The sequence below is a fragment of the Lucilia cuprina genome, chromosome 4 (genome assembly GCF_022045245.1).
Source record: "Lucilia cuprina isolate Lc7/37 chromosome 4, ASM2204524v1, whole genome shotgun sequence".
NCBI classification, from domain to species: Eukaryota; Metazoa; Arthropoda; class Insecta; order Diptera; family Calliphoridae; genus Lucilia; species Lucilia cuprina.
Window position 1 is genome coordinate 55964829 of NC_060952.1, and position 27393 is coordinate 55992221.

Consider the following 27393-nt stretch of genomic DNA (forward strand, 5'->3'; position numbering starts at 1 on the left):
TGTTGCAAGTTGTTTTAATACTCGATTTGCGCAGTGTGTAAAATATCGTTTAATGAGAGACCGAAAGAACTCCATGATGTGGAAGAAAGTATTCTGTAGTACGAATTGTAGCCTGAGACGATGGAACCATGTGACCCAAAGATTAATATTCCTTTAGGAAATCAGTGTAGAGTTTAAAAAACTGAGGATTAAATTCTGATTTCTGATACAACTTTGCAAGCAATCGTTCTGCTGCTTTACGAGAATCGCCAAGAGTATTAGATGAACTTTTGAACGGTAATCTGACAATATATCTGCCTGATGAGTCTCTCCGATAGGTGGGTTGAAAGTGGGCCTCACATTTTTTTCTCTTCCGGAGACAAAATAGTTGATTTGGTTTTTCCTTCTTCTTGCGTCCAAAAACGTTGTAACAACTCATCGAGGTTATGATCTATACGACATTTGACTACTTGTACTGAATGAGAAGCTTTTGCATTGGATTCCAGATTATAGACACCGCCAGATAATATCCAACGAGAGATGTGATTTAAGCAAAAAGAGTATTTATAGTTCCCTTGATAATTTCCCCTTCCAAAAGATAACCCAAAAGCGCCAATTATAAGATCAATTTTACTAGTGACCATAAAATTTGGATCTTCAAGTTGATATTATTAAGATACGAGGTATTGTTAAGAAAATAATCTGGTGACCCTGTCATAAAGAACTAAACCAAATTATCTGTCTCGGAATTAAAAATATTTTCGCAGTCTTTGAACAAAATAAAAGTGAAACAAGTAATATTTCTATATTCGGCTGTGCCGAATCTTATATACCCTTCACCAAGTATGTTTTTAAAATCAGTTTTTATTTATTTTGTATCTCTGCACACATGTCACACATAACATACATACAAACAAATATAAACTGTAGCAGAAAGAAATATTAACCGTTGTATTGTAATACCACCGTCAAACTGTATTACCACTCTCAAACAAATATGAGCTGTATTACCAACAGATTACTGCTTTATCTCCTTGTCCTTGTTGTACCCACTTACCTTCGTTATAACAGAACAGCATGAAAACATAAAAAAATACACAGCTGAATAAAACCAAAAACATCTCCACGCGCACATGTACATCTTTATCCAATTCATAGTGTTGTTGTTGCTTTTTTAACAAAGCATGAAAAAATGTGGCTCTTTTGCTGAAATTTTCAGAGGTTATCTCCGTTATTTATAGACCGATTTTGCTGATTTTAAATAGCGATCTTCTCGAAAGCATGTCTAACTGAATTATTGAAGATTCGAAATCTGGGGACCTCTAAAAACTGATTTCAACAGACAGACGGACGTGGCTTAATCGACTCCGCTATCTATAAGGATCCAGAATATATATACTTTAAAGGGTCGGAAAATTATATTATAGAAATTACAAACGGAATGACAAACTAATATATACCCTTGTCACGAAGGTGAAGGGTATAAAAAAGAAACATATGAAAATATAATTAAGTTACTATTTTATTAGATTGGTACAATATAAAATAATCATCTAAATTATCTAATATCTTTGGAATCACACATTTGCATTACCACGTGTAAATTTTCGGCCATCTTACATTGCCAAAACAAAAATATACAAACAAAAAAATTATAAACAAAAACTAAAAGTTTCACAAAGTACATAATTGAACACAAAAAAACAATCATCTAAGTTTAAATTAAAAAAATACCCAATTCAATAAAACTATTACCTACAAGTGATGTCGTTAAAACAAAATTAGAATAACAACTACCAAATGTGTGTAAATAAAATGTCAAAGGCAAATGATATATGTCCATCCTGTAAAAAAAAATATTTGCAAAATAAAGGCTAGTGTTGGTTGTGTCATTTGTGGTATTTTTTCCCATGCGGAATGTGTAGGATTAACAACTCCATTAAATTAAGAGATACAGCATACATGCATTCTTTAAAGTTCAAAGTTATGACTGAATAATTTAATTAAGAAATAAGAGCTTTGGGGGCATCTATATTGATAAGTAAGTTTTAATTTTTAATCATTTTCTTCGAGCGAAGTTTTCTAAAATGCAGTTTGTGGCAAGCTGGGGATAAATTGTCAATGAGGTAGATACGGTTTAGATTTAATAATTAATTTAATTTAATAATTAATTTAAAATAATGCTGCATTTAAAATTAATGCAGCATTATTTTGAATCGTTTTTTTTTTCATTTTCTAGTTTTATTTTATATATATTTCTAGCACTTTTATATTCATTCCAACATGATGTGTGTTTTATATTTTAGCAATATTATACTTTATAATTTTTTCTTTCTATAAAATCTGTAACTGTCTGTTAAACCATTTATTTTTAATACTTCTTTCATTATTATTTTTTTAATTGTTAGTCTCTTAATAGAATCTTCTAAAGCTTTATCAAAAAGATTTACATTGTAGTTTAGGTATTGGCCTTCATCAAATTTTAGTCTGCCATTTATTTCTCTTTGGAATTTAGGTATATTATATTTAAAGTATTATATTTCTCTTTTATTTATATGAATAGTTTTACTATTTGTTTTAATCCATTATCATTTATTATCTGTTTCAACTTATTCTTGTATATACTGTCCTTGGACCAATCTATATTAAAGTCTCCTGCAATAATTATATCCGTTGTTTTTTCGTTCAGTTCTTCTAGTGTTTCTTCAAATGTTTCATAAAATTCAGGTTCTTGACTACTAGGAGATCTATAAACTACAGCTATTATCATTGAAGTTTGTTTATATTTAATATTATAAAAACTTATCCAGTATTTCGATTCACATATTTTTTCTTGTAATAGTTTTACTTGCCAATTCTTATTAAAATAAACCATTAATCCACCGCTTCTTGTTGAGTTTAACAGTGTTGCAAAATGTTGATAATTATCGAGTAGTATTTCATTTTCGTCTATTTTATCTTATAGGTGTGTCTCTGTTAGAATTATAAAATCAAACTTTCTTGTATCTGCTATTGCTTCCAATTGATTGAAGTTATTTGTTAGTCCATGTATGTTTCAATACATTTCTTGTATATTCTTTCGTTGTTAATCTAGCAAGCCCATTCTTCGTTTCTTCATTTTTAGCTTATTCTGGTATACTGGAAACTACCTGCTTATGGTTGCATGATTTTCATCAAGTCCTAGGTTCAATCGTTTATTGGTTCTTATACAGTTTATGCATTTATTTATATATTCTTTAGTACACTCTTTTGTCTTGTGGTTTCCATTACATTTAAAGCACACTTACTCATTTTTACAGTTTACAGACTTATGATTAAATCCTTTACATTTAAAGCATTGTGTTATCTCTGTTCCATCAAATATTCTACATTTTTCCCATCCAATATTTATTTTTTGTACCGATAGTATTTTTTGGTATGTTTCATTATCTACTTATATTTTAGCATTAAATATTTTTCTATTATTCCTCTGAATTTCGTATATTTTTATAATTTCCATTTTGCTTCCTTCTAGAATTTGATTTTGTTTCTTCATTATACCCTTCACCTTCGTGAGAAGGGTATATATAAGTTTGTCATTCCGTTTGTAATTTCAACAATATAATTTTCCGACCCTATAAAGTATATATGTATATTCTGGATCCTTATAGATAGCGGAGTCGATTAAACCATGTCCGTTTGTCTTTCCGTCTGTTGAAATCAGTTTTTAGAGGTCCCCAGATATCGGCGAGATCCGAATCTTCAATAATTCAGTTAGACATGCTTTCGAAATAACGGAGATATGAGCAAAAATCCGAGACAACCTCTGAAAATTTCATCAAAAAGCCACATTTTTTCATGCTTTGTTAAAAAAGCAACAACAACACTGTGAATTGAATAAAGATGTACATGTGCGTGTGGAGATGTATTTGGTTTTATTCAGCTGTGTATTCATTTTTGTATGTTTGGAGAACAGAACGTTCTCACGAAGGTGAAGGGTATAACAAGAAGATAAAGCAGTAATATGTTGGTAATACAGCTCATATTTTTTTGAGGGTGGTAATACAGTTTGACCGTGGTATTATAGTACAACGGTTAATATTTCTTTGTGCTACAGGTTATATTTGTTTGTGTGTATGTTATGTGTGACATGTGTGCAGAGATACAAAATAAATAAAAACTGTTTTTTAAAACATACTTGGTGAAGGGTATATAAGATTCGGCGCAGCCAAATATAGAATTATTACTTGTTTTTTAATAACTTCATTATTTTCGTGTTTGAAACTCATATCCGTAACAATAATTGACCTTTCGATTTCATTTGTTACTTTAATTTCATATTCCTCACTCATTTCATTTTCAATTGCAATTTTTATTTTTCTCGTTCATTTGTGTTTTCACTTTTTTCTTTTATTTTCAATATTTGTAATTTTAAAGTTTACAGGGTCTACCTTTTTATTTAAATCATCATTGGTTTTATTCTATTTTTTGTTTTTCTTTTGGTTTTATAATTAAAGGAACCAGATTTTTAACTTCTGGAAACACCATATTATTCTTTAATGCATCTGTGAATGATAGTTTGTTTTCTTTGACACTTGTTTCTTTTAAAGCTCTTTTTATTTCATTACACATTTTGACGCTATCGTTATTCTATAAAGGACTTAAACTATATAACTCCATGCCAACATATATAAGAACAGATTTTTTTATATTATGATTTTATTTATTAGTATTTCAAACACTTTATCTTTAGAGCTATATTACATTTTGATTTAATTTAATATTAATTTAACATTATTAAAAACTCTCATATATATATAATTTTTCACAAAAATTACACAATTTCTTTTAAATATATTAAAATTTTGTTCATTCTTTGTCTCCGTTGGTAGCATATTAAACGGTTGCAGTCCTTTGTAGAATAGTACCCTCTTTATTTTATTGCTAGTAGCTTTGTGCAGTCTAAAATCGTTCACATTTCGTAGATTATAGGGCTGTATTTGGCTGACATAAGTTAGCTGATCTGTTAGGTATTCTGCTGCTTTTCCCATTTTCATTTTGTATATAAATATCAATGTATTAAGTTGAAGCCGCTGCCTAATATTTAACCATTTTAAAGTGTCTAGCATAATTTGTATTGGTGTAAACCTGTTGAACTTTATAATTGAACTAATTTGTTTTTGGTCTTTGGTGTTGCTTATTTGTCTATTCATATAATCGTTTTTTTTTCATTTTCTAGTTTTATTTTATATATATTTCTAGCACTTTTATATTCATTCCAACATGATGTGTGTTTTCTATTTTAGCAATATTATTTTTTATAATTTTATTTTTAATACTTCATTTATTTTTAATACTTCTTTCATTTATTATTTTTTTAATTGTTAGTCTCTTAATAGAATCTTCTAAAGCTTTATCAAAAAGATTTACATTGTAGTTTAGGTCTTGGCCTTCATCAAATTTTAGTCTGCCATTTATTTCTCTTTGGAATTTAGGTCTATTATATTTAAAGTATTCTATTTCTCTTTTATTTATATGAATAGTTTTACTATTTGTTTTAATACATTATCATTTATTATCTGTTTCAACTTATTCTTGTATATACTGTCCTTGGACCAATCTATATTAAAGTATCCTGCAATAATTATATCCGTTGTTTTTTTGTTCAGTTCTTCTAGTGTTTCTTCAAATGTTTCATAAAATCCAGGTTCTTGACTACTCGGAGATCTATAAACTACAGCTATTATCATTGAAGTTTGTTTATATTTAATATTATAAGCACATATCCAGTATTTCGATTCACATATTTTTTCTTGTAATAGTTTCACTTGCCAATTCTTATTAAAATAAACCATTAATCCACCGGTTCTTGTTGAGTTTGAAAGTGTTGCAAAATGTTGATAATTATCGAGTAGTATTTCATTTTCGTCTATTTTATCTTATAGGTGTGTCTCTGATAGAATTATTAAATCAAACTTTCTTGTATCTGCTATTTCTTCCAATTGATTGAAGTTATTTGCTAGTCCATGTATGTTTGAATACATTTCTTGTATATTCTTTCGTTGTTAATCTAGCAAGCCCATTCTTCGTTTCTTCATTTTTAGCTTATTCTGGTATACTGGACACTACCTGCTTATGGTTGCATGATTTTCATCAAGTCCTAGGTTCAATCGTTTATTGGTTCTTATACAGTTTATGCATTTATTTATATATTCTTTACTACACTCTTTTGTCTTGTGGTTTCCATTACATTTAAAGCACACTTACTCATTTTTACAGTTTACAGACTTATGATTAAATCCTTTACATTTAAAGCATTATTTTATCTCTGTTCCATCAAATATTCTACATTTTTCCCATCCAATATTTATTTTTTGTACCGATAGTATTTTTGGGTATGTTTCATTATCTACTTTTATTTTAGCATTAAATATTTTTCTATTATTCCTCTGAATTTCGTATATTTTTTATTTTCCATTTCTGGATCCTTATAATTTCCATATTCTGGATCCTTATAGATAGCGGAGTCGATTAAGCCATGTCCATCTGTCTTTCCGTCTGTTGAAATCAGTTTTTAGAGGTCCCTAGATATGGGCGAGATCCGAATCTTCAATAATTCAGTTAGACATGCTTTCGAGAAGATCGCTATTTAAAATCAGCAAAATCAGTCTATAAATAACGGAGATATGAGCAAAAATCCGAGACAACCTCTGAAAAAAAGCAACAACAACACTGTGAATTGAATAAAGATGTACATGTGCGTGTGGAGATGTATTTGGTTTTATTCAGCTGTGTATTCATTTTTGTATGTTTGGAGAACAGAACGTTCTCACGAAGGTGAAGGGTATAACAAGAAGATAAAGCAGTAATATGTTGGTAATACAGCTCATATTTGTTTGAGGGTGGTAATACAGTTTGACGGTGGTATTACAGTACAACGGTTAATATTTCTTTGTGCTACAGGTTATATTTGTTTGTGTGTATGTTATGTGTGACATGTGTGCAGAGATACAAAATAAATAAAAAACTGTTTTTTAAAACATACTTGGTGAAGGGTATATAAGATTCGGCGCAGCCAAATATAGAATTATTACTTGTTTTTTAATAACTTCATTATTTTCGTGTTTGAAACTCATATCCGTAACAATAATTGACCTTTCGATTTCATTTGTTACTTTAATTTCATATTCCTCACTCATTTCATTTTCAATTGCAATTTTTATTTTTCTCGTTCATTTGTGTTTTCACTTTTTTCTTTTATTTTCAATATTTGTAATTTTAAAGTTTACAGGGTCTACCTTTTTATTTAAATCATCATTGGTTTTATTCTATTTTTTGTTTTTCTTTTGGTTTTATAATTAAAGGAACCAGATTTTTAACTTCTGAAAACACCATATTATTCTTTAATGCATCTGTGAATGATAGTTTGTTTTCTTTGACACTTGTTTCTTTTAAAGCTCTTTTTATTTCATTACACATTTTGACGTTTGATTGTTCTATATTGTTACATACTTCTTGGTTTTTATTTTCATGATCTTTTATTGTGCCGTAACGTTTTTTTATTTCTTCAACGTTTTTTCACATTTTTTGTGTTTTATTTATTATTTTAAGTCTCTCTTTGTACCGTTTTTCAATAGCTTGCAATAGTTGTTTAATTTCGTTTTCATTTTGTTTTAGTGATGTTTCAAATTCTCTTTTATATTCTTTTAGATTTTGTTTGTTTATCCTTACTCCGTCTTGTATCTCTCCTAAAACAAGAACAACATTCCTTATGTATTGCATGCAATCCTCGCAAATGAACCTTATAAAATTATTTGCCTCTAGCATTCCCATTGAGTATTGATCCACTCCTAAACATTTTTTTGTACAGTGATATATTTTATCATACACACTACTGCATCTAATGCCTGTCTCACCTCTAATGGCTGACTTGCATGTATTGCAATCAGTCATTGCTGGGCTGTTTTTAAATTAGTATTTTATCCAAAATTTGATTTATTTTCAATAAACTTGATTATTCACTGTTAGGTATATAAATAATATATATTTTAATAGTCTTTTTCCTATTTTTTACACCTTATTATATATTTTTATTATTTCAATCAGAGTTCTTCGTTTTTGCTTCTTATCGTTTTCGCTTTCATGAATATATATTTAGAAAATAATGTTTAAATTTTCTTAAAAATAATACAAATGTACTTTTATAGAGCTAAAATTATTTAATAATTGATTATGAAATCAAATTGCAACTTAAATTGTAACTTAAAAAGTATTAATAATACTAATAAATAATAATAATAATAATAACCAGCTGAAACATCGTTTAAAGACAAAAGTTATGACAGAATCATTTAATTTAGTAATAAGAGCTTTGGGGGCATCCATATTGATAAGTTTTAATTTCTTAATCATTTTCTTCGAGCGAAGTTTTCTAAAATGCAGTTTGTGGCAAGCTGGGTATAAATTTTCATTGAGGTAGATACGGGTAGTGATAGTTGAACCTTCAAAAATATCGTTTAGTTGAATTGGTTTAGATTTAATAATTAATTTAATTTAATAATTTTTATTTAATTTTGGATTTTGAGTAAAAAATCTACCTAACTGTAAAATTTCATTAAAAAATATTCATAAATAAAATTTTTATTGCAATTTAAAAAAATTTGTATCTTCGCAAAAACTAAATAACAAACATTTTTTATCTTTTTTAAAAAAAAGTATTCCGCGAATTTTTTAATTTTCAACATCTTTTAGAAAATTTACCTAGCACTATTAATTTCATCCATAAGGTTAACCCTTAAATTTGTTACACATATTGATGAAAATAATAGTACTAGGTAAATTTTCTAAAAGATGTTGAAAATTAAAAAATTCGCGGAATACTTTTTTTCGAGCGAAGTTTTCTAAAATGCAGTTTGTGGCAAGCTGGGGATAAATTTTCATTGAGGTAGATACGGGTAGTGATAGTTGAACCTTCAATAATATCGTTTAGTTGAATTGGTTTAGATTTAATAATTAATTTAATTTAATAATTAATTTAATTAATGCAGCATTATTTTAAATCTAAACCAGTTCCGTAGTACCGTACGGGTAGTGATAGATGAACCTTCAATAATATCGTTTAGTTGAACTGGTTTAGATTTAAAATAATGCTGCATTAACTTTAAGTGCAGCATTATTTTAAATTAATTATTAAATTAAATTAATTATTAAATCTAAACCAATTCAACTAAACGATATTTTTGAAGGTTCAACTATCACTACCCGTATCTACCTCAAAGAAAATATATCCCCAGCTTGCCACAAACTGCATTTTAGAAAACTTCGCTCGAAGAAAATGATTAAGAAATTAAAACTTATCAATATGGATGCCTCCAAAGCTCTTATTACTAAATTAAATGATTCTGTCATAACTTTGGACTTTAAACGATGTTCCAGCTGGTTATTATTATTATTATTATTATTATTATTATTATTATTATTATTATTATTTATTAGTATTATTAATACTTTTTAAGTTAGAATTTAAGTTGTAATTTGATTTCATAATCAATCATTAAATTAATTTTAGCTCTATAAAAGTACATTTGTATTATTTTTAAGAAAATTTAAACATTCTTTTCTAAATATATATTCATGAAAGCGAAAACGATAAGAAGCAAAAACGAAGAACTCTGATTGAAATAAGAAAAATATATAATAAGGTGTAAAAAAATAGAAAAAAGACTATTAAAATATATATTATTTATATACCTAACCTAACCTATATACCTATACCTAGTAATCAAGTTTATTGAAAATAAATCAAATTTTGGATAAAATACTAATTTAAAAACAGCCCAGCAATGACTGATTGCAATACATGCAAGTCAGCCATTAGAGGTGAGACAGGCATTAGATGTAGTGGTGTGTATGATAAAATATATCACTGTACAAAAAAAATGTTCAGGAGTGGATCAATACTCAATGGGAATGCTAGAGGCAAATACTAAAACAAAATGAAAATGAAATTAAACAACTATTGCAAGCTATTGAAAAACGGTTCAAAGAGAGACTTAAAATAATAAATAAAACACAAAAAATGTGAAAAAAAACGTTGAAAAAATAAAAAAACTTTACGGCACAATAAAAGATCATGAAAATAAAAACCAAGAAGTATGTAACAATATAGAACAATCAAACGTCAAAATGTGTAATGAAATAAAAAGAGCTTTAAAAGAAACAAGTGTCAAAGAAAACAAACTATCATTCACAGATGCATTAAAGAATAATATGGTGTTTCCAGAAGTTAAAAATCTGGTTCCTTTAATTATAAAACCAAAAGAAAAACAAAAAATAGAATAAAACCAATGATGATTTAAATAAAAAGGTAGACCCTGTAAACTTTAAAATTACAAATATTGAAAATAAAAGAAAAAAGTGAAAACACAAATGAACGAGAAAAAATAAAAATTGCAATTGAAAATGAAATGAGTGAGGAATATGAAATTAAAGTACCAAATGAAATCGAAAAGTCAATTATTGTTATGGATATGAGTTTCAAATACGAAAATAATGAACTTATTGAAAAAACAAGTAATAATTCTATATTCGGCTGTGCCGAATCTTATATACCCTTCACCAAGTATGTTTTAAAAAACAGTTTTTATTTATTTTGTATCTCTGCACACATGTCACACACAAACAAATATAACCTGTAGCAGAAAGAAATATTAACCGTTGTACTGTAATACCACCGTCAAACTGTATTACCACCCTCAAACAAATATGAGCTGTATTACCAACATATTACTGCTTTATCTTCTTGTTATACCCTTCACCTTCGTGAGAACGTTCTGTTCTCCAAACATACAAAAAAGAATACACAGCTGAATAAAACCAAATACATCTCCACACGCACATGTACATCTTTATTCAATTCACAGTGTTGTTGTTGCTTTTTTAACAAAGCATGAAAAAATGTGGCTTTTTGATGAAATTTTCAGAGGTTGTCTCGGATTTTTGCTCATATCTCCGTTATTTATAGACTGATTTTGCTGATTTTAAATAGCGATCTTCTCGAAAGCATGTCTAACTGAATTATTGAAGATTCGGATCTCGCCCATATCTAGGGACCTCTAAAAACTGATTTCAACAGACGGAAAGACAGATGGACATGGCTTAATCGACTCCGCTATCTATAAGGATCCAGAATATGGAAATTATAAGGATCCAGAAATGGAAAATAAAAAATATACGAAATTCAGAGGAATAATAGAAAAATATTTAATGCTAAAATAAAAGTAGATAATGAAACATACCCAAAAATACTATCGGTACAAAAAATAAATATTGGATGGGAAAAATGTAGAATATTTGATGGAACAGAGATAAAATAATGCTTTAAATGTAAAGGATTTAATCATAAGTCTGTAAACTGTAAAAATGAGTAAGTGTGCTTTAAATGTAATGGAAACCACAAGACAAAAGAGTGTAGTAAAGAATATATAAATAAATGCATAAACTGTATAAGAACCAATAAACGATTGAACCTAGGACTTGATGAAAATCATGCAACCATAAGCAGGTAGTGTCCAGTATACCAGAATAAGCTAAAAATGAAGAAACGAAGAATGGGCTTGCTAGATTAACAACGAAAGAATATACAAGAAATGTATTCAAACATACATGGACTAGCAAATAACTTCAATCAATTGGAAGAAATAGCAGATACAAGAAAGTTTGATTTAATAATTCTATCAGAGACACACCTATAAGATAAAATAGACGAAAATGAAATACTACTCGATAATTATCAACATTTTGCAACACTTTCAAACTCAACAAGAACCGGTGGATTAATGGTTTATTTTAATAAGAATTGGCAAGTGAAACTATTACAAGAAAAAATATGTGAATCGAAATACTGGATATGTGCTTATAATATTAAATATAAACAAACTTCAATGATAATAGCTGTAGTTTATAGATCTCCGAGTAGTCAAGAACCTGGATTTTATGAAACATTTGAAGAAACACTAGAAGAACTGAACAAAAAAACAACGGATATAATTATTGCAGGATACTTTAATATAGATTGGTCCAAGGACAGTATATACAAGAATAAGTTGAAACAGATAATAAATGATAATGTATTAAAACAAATAGTAAAACTATTCATATAAATAAAAGAGAAATAGAATACTTTAAATATAATAGATCTAAATTCCAAAGAGAAATAAATGGCAGACTAAAATTTGATGAAGGCCAAGACCTAAACTACAATGTAAATCTTTTTGATAAAGCTTTAGAAGATTCTATTAAGAGACTAACAATTAAAAAATAATAAATGAAAGAAGTATTAAAAATAAATGAAGTATTAAAAATTAAAATTATAAAAAATAATATTGCTAAAATAGAAAACACACATCATGTTGGAATGAATATAAAAGTGCTAGAAATATATATAAAATAAAACTAGAAAATGAAAAAAAAACGATTATATGAATAGACAAATAAGCAACACCAAAGACCAAAAACAAATGAGTTCAATTATAAAGTTCAACAGGTTTACACCAATACAAATTATGCTAGACACTTTAAAATGGTTAAATATTAGGCAGCGGCTTCAACTTAATACATTGATATTTATATACAAAATGAAAATGGGAAAAGCAGCAGAATACCTAACAGATCAGCTAACTTATGTCAGCCAAATACAGCCCTATAATCTACGAAATGTGAACGATTTTAGACTGCACAAAGCTACTAGCAATAAAATAAAGAGGGTACTATTCTACAAAGGACTGCAACCGTTTAATATGCTACCAACGGAGACAAAGAATGAACAAAATTTTAATATATTTAAAATTATATTTAAAATATCAATGTATTAAGTTGAAGCAGCGGCTTCAACTTAATACATTGATATTTATATACAAAATGAAAATGGGAAAAGCAGCAGAATACCTAACAGATCAGCTAACTTATGTCAGCCAAATACAGCCCTATAATCTACGAAATGTGAACGATTTTAGACTGCACAAAGCTACTAGCAATAAAATAAAGAGGGTACTATTCTACAAAGGACTGCAACCGTTTAATATGCTACCAACGGAGACAAAGAATGAACAAAATTTTAATATATTTAAAAGAAATTGTGTAATTTTTGTGAAAAATTATATATATATGAGAGTTTTTAATAATGTTAAATTAATATTAAATTAAATCAAAATGTAATATAGCTCTAAAGATAAAGTGTTTGAAATACTAATAAATAAAATCATAATATAAAAAAATCTGTTCTTATATATGTTGGCATGGAGTTATATAGTTTAAGTCCTTTATAGAATAACGATAGCTGCGCGGTTGTATTATGTGCTGACCGTAGTCTGAAGTCATCTGCATTTCTCAGTCTATATGGTTGTATATCACCTACATAATTTAATTGTTCGCATAGATATCCTGGTGCTTTTCCGCTCTTCATTTTTTGTATAAATAGTATTGTATTCAACTCTAGTCTTTGCTTGATATTCATGAAGTTTAGTATATTTAGCATAACTTGTATTGATGTATATCTGTTACATTTAAGTATTATTCTCATAGCCTTGTTTTGTAATTTTTGTAATCTAATTGTTTTGTTTTACAGAATGTATATATGATTGTGGAACCGTATTCGAAATGAGGTTTTACTATTGTATTATAAACATTAATTGATGTCATTGTTGAAATATTCTTTCTCATTCGTTTAAAAAACCCGATTTTTTGGCAATTTTCTTGTATATATAATCTATGTGATCTTTAAAGCTTAGTTCCTTATCAATTATAAAACTGAGATATTTAATTTGATTTACTTTTCCTATTATATTATTGTTTATTGTAAATATTGCACTGTTTGTAATGTTAATTTCTATTATTTTAGTTTTATTTTATTGGTTGGACAAATCAGAAGAACCAAATGCGTCCTAATAGTTGCCGCACATATTTTCTGATGAAAATTTAATTTTTTATTTATTTTTTCTCCTATGTATATATTTTTCATTTCAATTATTGCAGAATTCTTAATTTAAAATTAATGCAAAATGTATTATTCATTTTATTTAGCCATTATAATCATCTTTTTAAGTTTGATCATATTGGTTATATACAAATTTATTTTTTTTCCGAGAACTTTTCTTCATGATTTATTAAACTATAAAAAAGATTTTATTGCCTAATAAATTATCTTTTCACCTCTTTTTTCTTACCTTTTACCTTTTTTTTTTACCTTCTTCTAACTATGTTTTCTAATCATGGTAAAACTATTTCTAATAATTCCTTGTTCCTTAAACATTTACACAACAGAAAAGAAAAATTTAACATTGGTCACATTAACATGCAAAGTATTAATACAGGAAATAACTCATGTAAATTATACGAGTTAAAATCAATTTTAGAAGGGCAGTTCTTGGACATAGTAGGTATAACTGAATCTTGGCTTAAACCCTTTAGTTTGGACAACTTCATCAACATTCCAGGATATCAAATAATTAGGAGTGATCGCATCGGTTCCAGGGGAGGAGGCTTATTGTTGTATGTTAGGAATGGAATTTCAACTAAAGTAATTTAAAGCCTATCCGACGCAATTAAATGTGAGTTTTTGCTAATTGAAGTCATTTTGAAAAATATAAAGCTATACGTTTGCTTAATCTATTTACCTAATGATAATATCAGTTCATTAGATGAAAGTATTTTACAGTATTGTTGTGAATATGAAAATATGGTGATAATTGGAGACTTCAATTGGAATATTTTTCAGCCTATACAAACAAGGTAACTGGATTCTATTTGTAAAACAAATGGCCTTACATATATCCATAGCTCACTCCCTACTCATCATGATTTTCGATGTGATTCATATTCACTTATTGACTATTTTTTAATATCAACCCACATGATGAATAAACTATTAATTTCTGATCAATTCTACTGTCCGGCATTTTCATATCATGCATTTATATTTATTAGTTTGAAGTTTTCAGTGGATACCAATAAAGAATATATTGAAATAAGGGATTTAAAGTATATCGACTTCAAACTCTTAGAAGACAAATTCCATGAAACTAATTTTTCCAATATCTATAACACCAATGACACCAACGTACAACTCGACATTCTACATTCATTTATTGTTGATAGTTTTATTACTTGTGTGCCCGTAGTTAAGCGACTTATTAATAATGCTGGCAGGGCCAATTACCTGCGAAGAGATAAATATGTCATTGATGCTAAACGACAACGTGATATGGCTTACAGATATAAACATGACGATACATGGAAAAGATTGCAGACTCCGAAACCAGTTTAAAACCAGTTATAAAAAAACGTAGAAAGGAACTCGATAAAACTAGATTTCTTAATATTGACTCTAAGAAATTCTGGAAATTACTGAAAGAGGATGGTGTAATTAAGACTGATTTAGGATGGGACACATATGAACCCGACAGTCTTAATGAATATTTTATTTCTGCTCAAAGACAATCATTATATTCCAATCCAGTATATTCTGAAGAATTTTTTGCGAACCAATTTTCTCACTCTGGTTTTAGACATGGTTACAGCACAACTACTCTTCTGACATCTTTAACTGATGCTATTAGACATGGTTTCAATAATCGTGAATGCTCGGTATTAGTATCATTAGATTTATCAAAAGCTTTTGATACTATTGACTACAATCTCTTAATTCGGGAATTACAAAATTCATTTTCATTTTCTTCAACAGCTTGTAAACTTGTATACTCATTCTTATCGGAACGGGCCCAATACGTGGACTGCAATAAAAAGCAATATTAATAATGTTATAAGTGGAGTTCCACAGGGTTCTATTCTTAGTCCCACCTTATTCATGGTATTTCTTAATGATTTTATCAAAACTTTAACTGTTCCAGAATCACAAATTTTCATTTATGCTGATTATGTTTATATTCTGTTCAAACATGATAAATATTTTAATGACGTACTACAGTCGAATATATATTTTAATATGAATGGTTAAATACTAACAATGTGAAAGTGAATATAAATAAATCGAGGGCAATGGTGTTTAACAATTTCAATGATTGTGTGGATATAAAAATGGGAGGCAACTCTATTATAGCGGCGGACAGCATGAAATGTTTGGGTGTCACTTTAGATAAATATTTACGATTTGATAAGCATATAAATACAATATTTGCGAAAATTACTTTCATGATGAAGAGATTATATAATATTGGTAGATATTTGCCTACTAATGTTAGAGTTATATTAGGACACACTATTTTAATGCCACACATCTTGTATTGTTTAGAAGTTATTGAAGGATGTTCGATAGGCGAACACTTAAAATTGTGAAGAGTAACTCGCTGAATAATAAGATATGTTTATAAATTAAATATTCACGATCACACTTCATTTTATGAAAACAGATTTCTCGGTTGCAGTTTTCCTGGTTATGCAAAAATAAGATCGTTAACATTGTTTTATAAGATTATCAAATATAGAAAACCACTGAATAAATTATTTAACTTTTCTCACAGTTCCAGAAATACACAGATAACTCTACCAAGAATAACATGTTCTTACGAAAAATCCTTTTTGGTTAGAATTTGGAACAAACATCTATCTAGACCAGTCACGAGCAAAACTGAAATTCTAATGCACGCGTGCATAGGCCAAGAAATTCTGCTGACGCTTTGTTGACACACCTACACTATAAGCTTGTGTGTATTGGTGTGTCTGTGTTTTACTAAAATGACCACTTGTTTGTTGCTTTGTTACGATCTCAGAGATCAAAATCAAATCAGTTGCTGTTCAGCTTTTGTAGAAGCAAGATCACGTTGCGGATTTTTTTATGCTTATGATTTTTTCTCTTTTATTACACCTAGCAAAATGTTTGATAAAAATTGGGAAAATGATTTCTTTTTTATATACGTCGTATGTTATAAAATTATATGTAGAAAAGCTTTATTTTTTTGAAAAGTCATTATGAAACTTGCCATGGACCCTTAAATGACCTTAGTGGACATGACAGAAAAGTAAGGTTGTTGCAATTAAAAGCAGAGTTTTTCTTAAAATTTATAATTAATGAAACAACAGCAAATAATTGCAACAATCTTCCTTTAAATAGCCAAAAAAAAATCATTGCCTCATAAAAAGGCATCTTATGTAGTTGCTTTATCGTTAGCAAAACAATGTCGCCCATTTGAGGATGGCATTTTTTTATTAAATTTAACTACAGATATTTTGAGTTGTTTTGGAGAAAAATGCCATGAAACTATGAAACTCTGCCAGGATATACCATTATCTCGTCGTACTATAACAAGAAGAACGGAAGATATAAACAAATTTATTAAAATGTCAGCAAAAGAAAGATTAATTAATTGCAAATATTTTTCGATTTCTCTAGATGAGAGTACGGATATCAATAATATTTGCCAGTTAATTATTTGTATTAAAACAGTTTATGCAAATTTAGAGTGCTTCGAAGAAATGTTTGAAGTGGTTTCACTTCATGGTCATGTAACAGGACAAGTTCTGTATGATGCATTAGATGTTAATGTTTTTGCATTTGCTGACAAAAATAAATTAGCCTTAATATGTTCGGATGGAGCAAAGGTAATGAGAGGCAAAAATAAAGGACTTTTGGGCATTTTAAACAAAAATGGAATAAATTGCCCAGCATTCCATTGTGTCATACACCAACAAGCTCTTTTCTCCAAAGAGTTGGGTATGAAAAATACAATGGATGTTGTTGTAAAAATAATAAATATAATAAGAGGGGGCACAATTCTCTGACACACAGAAAATTTAAAGATTTTCTAGAAAACCTTAATTCGGATTATGGAGATTTACTTTTATATACCGAAGTCCGTTGGCTAAGTCGAGGCAAAAGTTTGGAAAGACTTTTCCATTTAAGAAAAGAAGTACTCGAATTTTTAAAAACTTTATCCAATAAAGATACAAAACACCTTACTAATTGTCTTGAAAATCCCGACTTTCTATTAGATTTCGCATTTTTATGTGATATTACCGAGATATTAAATGACCTTAATTTATGCCTGCAAGGTAAAAATATAAAAATATTTCATTTGAATAGAATTATTCACCAATTTAGTACAAAATTAGATCACTTAATAAATCAATTAAAAAGTAATAGTATATCAAATCTTAAGAAAACTTCATCAATATTCATAGAATTTAATTTTAATACGTTTAATTGTATTCAGAAATATGCCAAAATAGTTGAGTCCATAAAAAAGAATTACAATGACAGATTTCAAGACTTAAAATTTATAAAAAAAACAATAGAAATACATGATAATCCCCTTAGATGTGAAATAGAAGAGCAAGATGCTTTTCTTCACGAAGAATTGCATAAAATGCGTAATGATTTTGAAGTTCCTATGGAATCTGGGGAAAAATTTTGGCAAAAGATAGATGATACAGACCTCCATGGTGGTCTGCGGACATTGCGAAATCTCGAAGAGAATCGCGAAGGCTATTTAATGAGGCAAAGAAAACAGGAAACTGGATTTCTCACAAGACCTCTGTAAATAGATTCAAAAATCTGATAAGAAATGCAAAGCGCAAATCTTGGAGAACCTTCTGTAGCGGCGTGGAAGGTTCCTCCGAGACCAGTCGACTTCGCAAAGTCTTATCGTCAACTCCTCCAGTCCCGAGTTTCATTCAGAAATCATGTGGAAACTGGACGACCAGCAGCCAGGAAACCTTGGAAGTTATAATGGCTACGCATTTTCCAGGCTGTCAATCTCCTGAAAACAGAATTGACATGCAGCTCTCAAATCTTCCAGCTGATACCAAAATATCCATAAATGAAGATAGGATCAACTGGGCAATTAAGAGTTTTGACCCATTTAAATCACCGGGTCCTGATGGTATTATACCTGCGGATTTGCAACATAATGCTGTCCATCTAATGCCTTGGCTAATTCGGTTATATACTGCCTGCCTTAAATGGTCGTATATACCAGAACCCTGGACCAAGTGTAAAGTGGTCTTTATCCCGAAAGGGGGAAAGACCTCTCACACGAAGCCAAAGGACTTCAGACCAATTAGTATGTCCTCCTTTCTTCTCAAAACACTGGAAAGGATCATTGATATACATCTGAGAATGAGTATCAATCCTGACCTCTTATCAGCGTCCCAACATGCCTATATGAAAGGTAAATCCGTTGAGACTGCGCTACACTCGCTAGTGGGTCACATAGAAAAGACTCTAGAGCAAGGGGAGTACACACTTGATGCCTTTCTTGATATTGAGGGGGCTTTCAATAATGTACACCCTGAGTCGATAATATCGGCTTTACATGGCCTGGGAATAAACCAGCCTATTCAAGCTTTCATAAAGAGACTACTGACTAAAAGGGTCATCGTCTCGGAAATGGGAGCAGCAAATGTCACGAAAGTGGCTAGTCGCGGAACTCCACAAGGTGGAGTTCTGTCTCCATTACTATGGAACCTTGCATTGAATCCCCTTCTCATGGAACTTAGGTCCAAGGGCTTTGGGGTCATTGCGTATGCGGACGACGTGTCTGTCATAGTATCTGGAAAATACCTGGACACTATATCGCATAGAATGAAACTGCTCTTCACCAGGAAATACAAGTTACCCACTTTCACTCTCCCTCGTTTGAATGGGGTCGAGTTAAAGTTATCTGATAGTGCAAAATATCTAGGAGTCATCCTGGATTCAAAACTATCATGGCATCTGAACACTCAATCCAGAGTGGACAAAGCGGCTGCGGCCCTATACTCATGTAGGAGAGCAATAGGCAAATCCTGGGGTATTAATCCCAAGAATACCAAATGGCTCTTCGACATGGTAGTCAAGCCCATACTAATGTATGGAGCACTCGTCTGGTGGAAATCCCTACTATTGGACGTCCACCGAAAGAGATTTGAAGGTATCCTTCGCGCAGCGGCGCTAATGATTACAGGTGCCCTTCGTACCACTCCATCAAAGGCTCTCTTTGTCATGATGAATTGGTTACCTGTTGATCTAATGGCTCAGGAGGTTGCCCTCAACTCAGCGATTAGACTCAGACTACAATCGGTAGGTGGCATATGACTAAGTCAGGCCACTCTACCATAATCAACTTCCTAGGAGCAATGCCAGGAAACATTGATTATTGCATCCCCAAACCATCTTTAGATATAAGCTTTTCAGTGTCGATTCAACACGACCCAAATGAGATGGAATCTATCCTCCGTGACGGTTCGTATCAGGTCTTCACCGATGGCTCTAAATCGAAAGATGGCGTGGGCGGTGGCTTCTATATTGCACATACTGGAACGGAAGTTTCTTTTAAACTTCCTGACCAATGTAGCGTACTTCAGGCTGAATTATCAGCCATAAAACGGGCTGCAAACTGGCTCAGGTTCTATCGAATATACCAGGAAGATATTCGAATTTATACCGACAGTCAGGCTGCCCTAAGGGCTATAAGTGGTGTTTATACAACATCACACTTGGTCCTAGAATGCCGGGCATCTCTAAACAAGATGGCGAAACATTCCACAGTGGGACTGTATTGGATTCCAGGACATCGACAGATACCTGGTAATACCATCGCGGACTCTCTTGCGAAAGTGGGTTCCTCACTAGCGACAGAGTACACCGACAATTTCGTTGGCATTCCGCTTTCAAGCTGCAAGCGCTCGATTCGCGAAAAACTCCACGAGCTTGCGCAACACAGATGGTCGACTGAGGCTACCTGTAGACTGGCGAGGATCATGTGGCCGTCTTATGACCCACGAAAATCACGAGTCCTAATTCAAGAGGAAGAGGAGAGTACTGTTCACTTCCTCTGTCAGTGTCCTGCCCTAGCGGAGCATAGATCGAATCTGCTAGGAGCAAATGTCATGCACGATTTAACGGACCTATCTGAGGCTGACATCCGAAGGATAGACTCCTTTATTCGTGCGACAAAATGGTTTGGATAGGAAACCAGAGTAGATGGGTCGAAGTGTAATAATACGCCGACCGTTTTCTTTCTCTTTTCAGGTACCACAAAGGGATCATAACACGGACCCAAGTGTGCCCCTAATGCGAACTGCAAGGGACAGCCTGCAAACCTAACCTAACCTAGATGATACAAAATATTTCAATTTAAAAAACGAAATATATAAGCAATATTCCATGTTTGGCACCACATATAACTGTGAGGTGGCATTCTCAAGTATGAAACTGATTTTAAGTAAATTGCGGAATAGGTTAACCGATCAACACATTGGTGACTTATTGCGTATTAAGGAATATAAAGGAAACATTGATTTGGATAGATTAGTTGAACTTTAAATTAAGTTCAGTTAATATCTCGGTAATATCCCTTAAAAGTTCGAAATCGAATAGAAAGTCGTGATTTTCTTAATGATATTTCAGTAGTTTTATTTAATAGTGCTTTTTAAAAATACTACTACTTTTCTTAAATGAAAAACTCTTTCCCTTTATTCCATTTTTGTTTAAAATGCCCAAAAGTTCATGAGTTTTTCTCGTCGTAAAAAGTATTTGCAATAGAAAACAAATTTCAAAACTTTTCTCAGTGTACCACCATTTTGTTATAACGTGCAGTCATCTCTCTGCTGCTTAACGCACACAAATATACACATGGTGGTATGTGTTTGCCCATGACTGATCTAGACTCAAGATATTTTCATACTCTACATCTAAATTTGAAAAGATCATCCTAAATCGCCTAATTGAAGACTCTGGTGTATAAGTTCAAGGAAATAAATATAAAAAATATAAATTCATTTCCTGTATTCTATTCTTTCCATATTATCTAATCTTTCCATACTATCTTTAAACTCTTTGTTCCCATCTTTCTAGAATTTTTATAATTAAAATTAATAATAATTAATAACCAAACTAATAGGCCCAATTGTAAAAATGAATATTAAATAAATAAAAAAGGTCAAAATAAAATAACTGTGCACGATGGTAATTGAGTAGTAAGTTTTGTAGAAACATATGCAGATACGGTACATTGAAAGCTCGATTCAAAATGTGGATACAGCGTGAAATGTACCAAACCTTTGGTAGCACCAGATTGAAGAGCATCGACGCCAATTTAGTTTAAGTTTCCCTTATGCCTTTTTAGATGAAGTTTCTTAACTAATTCTTCACTGATAAGTGTTACCTCAGAACCTTGATCGAGCAGAGCTCGAGCGTTAGAAAAAATCTCGAGACGATCCTCATGTGGCAAAGAAAAATATTGGACGTACAGTTCAATGCGGCGGAAGTGGTATGGTTACTGACAGTAGTAGGTAGTGGATTGTTTGTGCTCGTTGTGAACTTTTACACTGAGCAACCCGATGAGGACCAAGACAATTGTAACAAAGATTTTTTAAGGAGAGGAAATCATGTTTTTGCTGAAGAGTCTTACCATTATAGATATCACAGCTCGAAATATAATGATTTGAGCTGCAAAGAGAACAAGATAAATTATTTGTTTGTAAAGATAATTTATTATGAACCTCAACAGGACGTTTTTGATTTGCATATGTAGATACATGTGCGTGAGCTGCTGATTTTTTGGTAACTTTTGTTAAACCTCCCCTTGACTCTACACTCTCTAGGGCTTGAATGCGGCCACTGAGAAAAATTTCCAGTTCTGAAAATGTTGGTGGTTTTTTGGATGAACTACGACATAATTCCCATGCTTCATGTGTTAATGTGTCCAAACGTCGCACGATCATGTAGACGTTGATGTGAACCCACTGTGCTACTGGTGAACCTTAGGCTTTTAGAGCACCAAGTGATTCTTTGACAGTTGCCAAAAGGTTCTTCAATTCTGAAGAAGACTTTCTTTGAAGACGTGGCAACTCAAAAATGCAATCCAAATAAAAATTAATTAACATCCGCGTATTTTCATATTGCGTGCACAGGATTTTCCAAGCTGGTGCAAAATTCTCCGATGAGACTGGTAGATTTGAAATACATTGTAGTGCTTCACCACTGAGGCTGCTACACCACTATTGTCTGGAGGGTATTATAAGTTTGTGCTGATGTTTGAAACACACAAAAATATTGGTCCAATACCCACCTTAAAGTATACCGATCGATTCCGAAACATTTTTTGAAACGATTAAGTCATGTCCGTCTGTCCGGCTGACTGGCTGGCTGTCAATGTAAACCTTGTGCGCACGAAGCCTATTGAAAATGGTTGAAGTCGGTCCATTATTTCACCTTGCCCCTACATCCGTACCTCCCGATTTGGGTTTTTATGCTATAATTACGTCAAATATACTATTATCTCTCTAAAAATTAGCACAAATAAGTTTTATATAAGTATAAATGACACTGCAGATTTTCGTAGTGATCGGCCTTTATTTGACCCTGGCCCCCATACAAACCCCCTTTTAAAAAATGTCTTAAACGTCAAAAATTGACTGTTAACCATTTGTATCGCATTGAAACTAAACAAAATAAAATGTTATTTAAAATTATACCCTTTTCTCAAATTTAACGAGGGTAGGCCCATATTTGACCTATATTCTATATAAAGCCTCATTTAGAAAATTTTGTTTTTTTATCAATATATTAAAAATAAATACTTTGGAATTAAGGTTGAAATTCACCATAAAATTTTCTTTATGAAATATAAAAATTTTAAAAATATACTCATGGTGTAGTGTATTATATGGTCGGCCATGCCCGACTATACTTTCCTACTTGTTAGATAATAAAACATTTCAACGGCTGTTAAGTCACTATTTAACTGAATCATAGATGTAAACAAATCAGGAAATGGCCTCCAATCATGAAACTGCCAGAAAACTTGGGTAGTATAATTTTCGTCAAGGAGCGCAAATAAGAGGAATTATTTATGGAATGATTTGGCATTGACATATTGTTGACATATTTGTTTTTCCTTATCTCCTCAGTCAATCTACGTGTAATTTTATCATGACAACTTTTGAACTTACTCCAATTAGCATCTAACATAGACAATCTTGTTTGCACCTGGACTTGATTACATTCCTCCGTGGACAGTGCAATACAATTCAATTAAAGCCGATTTAATATGTGAAATTGTCATTTCCTGACTTAGCAAAAGTGATTCTTGACTTTCAGTCATTTTAGTTTTACTGAGATTATTTTAGATAATATTAAAGCGAGTACAATTGTTTTATATATGTAAACTATTTGCTTCAGAATAATATGATATTAATAAGAAATATCTGTTTACGCCAAAAACAACATATAGAAATTTTTCCTTTCTTTCGTTAATATTCCATACAGTAGTTTTCCGATTTAATGACCATTCAATTCTACGAACATCGCATTTAACGAACAAGCTAATTTTTCCTATTGACTACCTTAAATAACGAACAAAACTTGTTTTTTTTTACTCTGTTTAACGATCTAATAAAAATATTATTATTTAAATGAAGATAAAATGACATTTATCAAAAATAACAAATAACCTAAGTTGTAGCGGTGCTTTTATACCCAAAACTGTAACACATTCTGGGTTCTTATTAAATTTTAGTTCGATGTAGCTATGTCCGTCCGTCCTTCAGATAATGACTTTAACGCTCATTACTCGCTTAACAATACGAGTACGCCGATGAAATTCGATTCAAACATGTTCTATACTAACCGAAATCTCTAACAAATTTTATGGGAATTGGTCCATAATTGACCTTACCCTCCATATCAGGCCCCCTAAAGAAAATTACTTCAACGCTCATTACTCGCTTAAAAATACGAGTATAGCGATGAACTTCCAGAAATAACTTTAACGCTCCATGACTGAATTAAAAATACAGCGATGAAATTCGACACAAATATGGTTTGAAGGTGGGTATATAAGATTCGGAATTTTGTGTTTCGTGCTATTTTTATAAAAAAATAATTTATTTTTATAAAATACATTTAAAAAATATTTTATGTACCTATTTTTAATTATTTTTATTTACTATATTTCCTGCAAATCCTAATTTCGTCTTACATATATAAATCCTGATTGCTATGTGTTGCAGTATACAATTAATTGTCATAATGTTCTAAAAGAAATGTCATAGTTCGTAAATGTCATAAATGCTTTTTTGCGCCTGATACAAATCTAGCTCCTAACAATACATTCTACCTATCCTTGGTAAGAAAGCCTTTGTCCAACAGTTTAATAAATATACATTGAAAAAATCCTAATTCTATTGTTTTATTTCTTTTCCTTTTTTCCCTTTATTAAATTGTTCTGAGTACAAAATCATTGGGAATTTGTTTAGGCTCAGAGAGTTCATCGTCTCTTCCATTTTGTCCAGCCTTTTCCCTCTTACTTAAAAGATTCACCCAAACATTTGGTCCAGCGAACCGGATTTATATTGGAAGTTCATATACTCTCGGAGATTTCAACTCATTTGTGGATTTCTTATATATTTCCTTCCCTCCGTCGGCTCTAAATAAAATATTAATTCCATATAATTTTGCACGTTCTCTTTAAGTTATCCATCAATAGATTCTCTTTATTCCCATATTTTAATATCATTACAATTCCCTGCAATACAAATCCACACATTTATTTACCAATGTAATTTCTCTAACTATTTTGTTTATTTCCAAACGATATTATTTCTGCTTGATGACATTACCTACAATTGTCCATATCGATTTACATACGTTTGTCCGCTTGTGTATTACATTGTACATCATCCATAAGCATTACACTCGTTAATGCGTGTGTATATATATGCAATATATTTATTTTCTTTTTCCTTTTCTTCTTTCTTTTTCAATACGCAACTAATCGTCATTAACCCTTGCATATAAATAATTCTGTAAATTTAGAATTTACTTATTATTGTCCAGTGAAATTATACAGTTTTTCTACCAAATACATTTCTGTTATTATTTCATACACTTTTTCCTGGTCTCCAAAGGGTTAATAGAATTTAATTGTAAACAAATCTCAGTTACATTATTGTTGTTCCATACATAAAAATTCAGAGTTGTAAAACTACTAATTGTTCAAAAAATTAATTTTTCCTAAGTGGTTGTTTTTCAGATTTCGATGAGTTTCTAACAAATCGTTACCGTACTTTGGAATAAGTTTTCTAAATCCGTTCCACTCTTTCCATGCCTTCAGCATCCAAATTCAAAGCGTTAAATATTTCATCAAACGTTTCCAACAGTTCTTACCGTACTTCAGACCCGAAATGTCAGTTGTGTCCCAATGAATTTCATCCGATACGCAAATGTCCTACATTTTTGCAAATGGATTACTCCCAGCGCATTGATGAGATCAAGAAGTTAAGTTTGTGCTTTAATTGTTTTTCTAAGACACATTCAGTACGGAATTGTAGTAATCCTACTAATTGTTTCCGATGCAACAAAAGGCACAACACTTTACTCCATAGAGATTCCGAAACTTTCACAGACCTATCTGCTCCAGGTACAAGTTCCAATTTAGATCCAAATGTCGAACCATAGCTGACATGGTTCAATCCTGCTTTTCCGTCACTTAGACACGAAAGTCCAAGCCAGAGCATTAATTGATTCATGGTCAGAAGGGTCATTTATTTCTGAAAAGCTTTTTGACCTTCTGAGACTTCCTTCTACGATTACTAATGCTCAAATTTCAGGCCTGAATCAAACTGTATCAGCTAGTGCTCATAGTCAGTCCTAAGTTCTGTTTCTAATCCAAGTACACAGTTGTCGATTACGGCACTAGTTGTTCCACAATTGTCGGGAAACCTTCCATCCGAAACCCTAGACCATTCGTTATTTTCCAAACTTCCTTCTATATAGTTCGCAGATCCACAATTCTATAAAAGTTCAGAGATAGATATTTAAATTGGTTCAGATTTCTTCCCATCCGTTATGCTACCTGGAGTTATGCAAAATGTTTGTGATTCATTAATGGCCCAAGAGACTATCTTTGGTTGAATCATAACCGGACCCGTATCCAATTTCAACATTGCTCCTTGTTCTATAATTTCAAACTTTTGTCGGGTCTCTTTCTCCCAAGAGACTTCTAATAACAAGGAATTGGCGAATTTTCAAAATGAAAATCTAGTAATAACACCTAAAATATCAAGTGACAATCAATATCTGACGACTCAAAGTAACTTAAATATCCAACATGGAGCTTCTTTTCCAGGACGAATATGATTTCAGAGAAACTGAATTCAAAAATAAATGTCTTATTAAGTTTTTCCCCAACTTGGTTTTCCATTTTATTAAAACTTAAATACGTTTATAAACTTTTATTTGAGAAATACTTAAATTGTAAATTTTTATTAAAAATTTCTCCGTACTTTTTGAAGCTAATAATTTCTATATGCTACTCAGTGATATCCTAAAACTAGAATGCTATAGTCCAATTCATTATTTGTATAATATTAATACTATCCAGATTTTACAAAATACTTTGAAAGCTTTTATCCTAAAGTCAACATTTTGCAAGTATGCGA

At 30.9% G+C, this 27393-nt stretch overlaps 1 protein-coding gene across 4 annotated transcripts in view; it reads right to left on the reverse strand.

Moving 5' to 3' along the window:
• Nucleotides 1–580: 580 nt before the first annotated feature.
• Nucleotides 581–27393, reverse strand: part of LOC124419514 (mitochondrial import inner membrane translocase subunit Tim17-A-like) — a 33604-nt gene continuing 6791 nt past the window's right edge. The window contains exon 2 of one of the 4 annotated variants that reach the window (XM_046949305.1): nt 581–703. In XM_046949305.1, the coding sequence (XP_046805261.1) occupies nt 596–703 (108 nt within the window). In that variant the 3' untranslated portion in view covers nt 581–595. Of the gene's footprint in view, nt 704–7670; nt 7707–23153; nt 23205–27393 lie in introns of those variants that run through there. The other 3 variants (XM_046949307.1, XM_046949309.1, XM_046949308.1) reach the window with 3 other exon arrangements.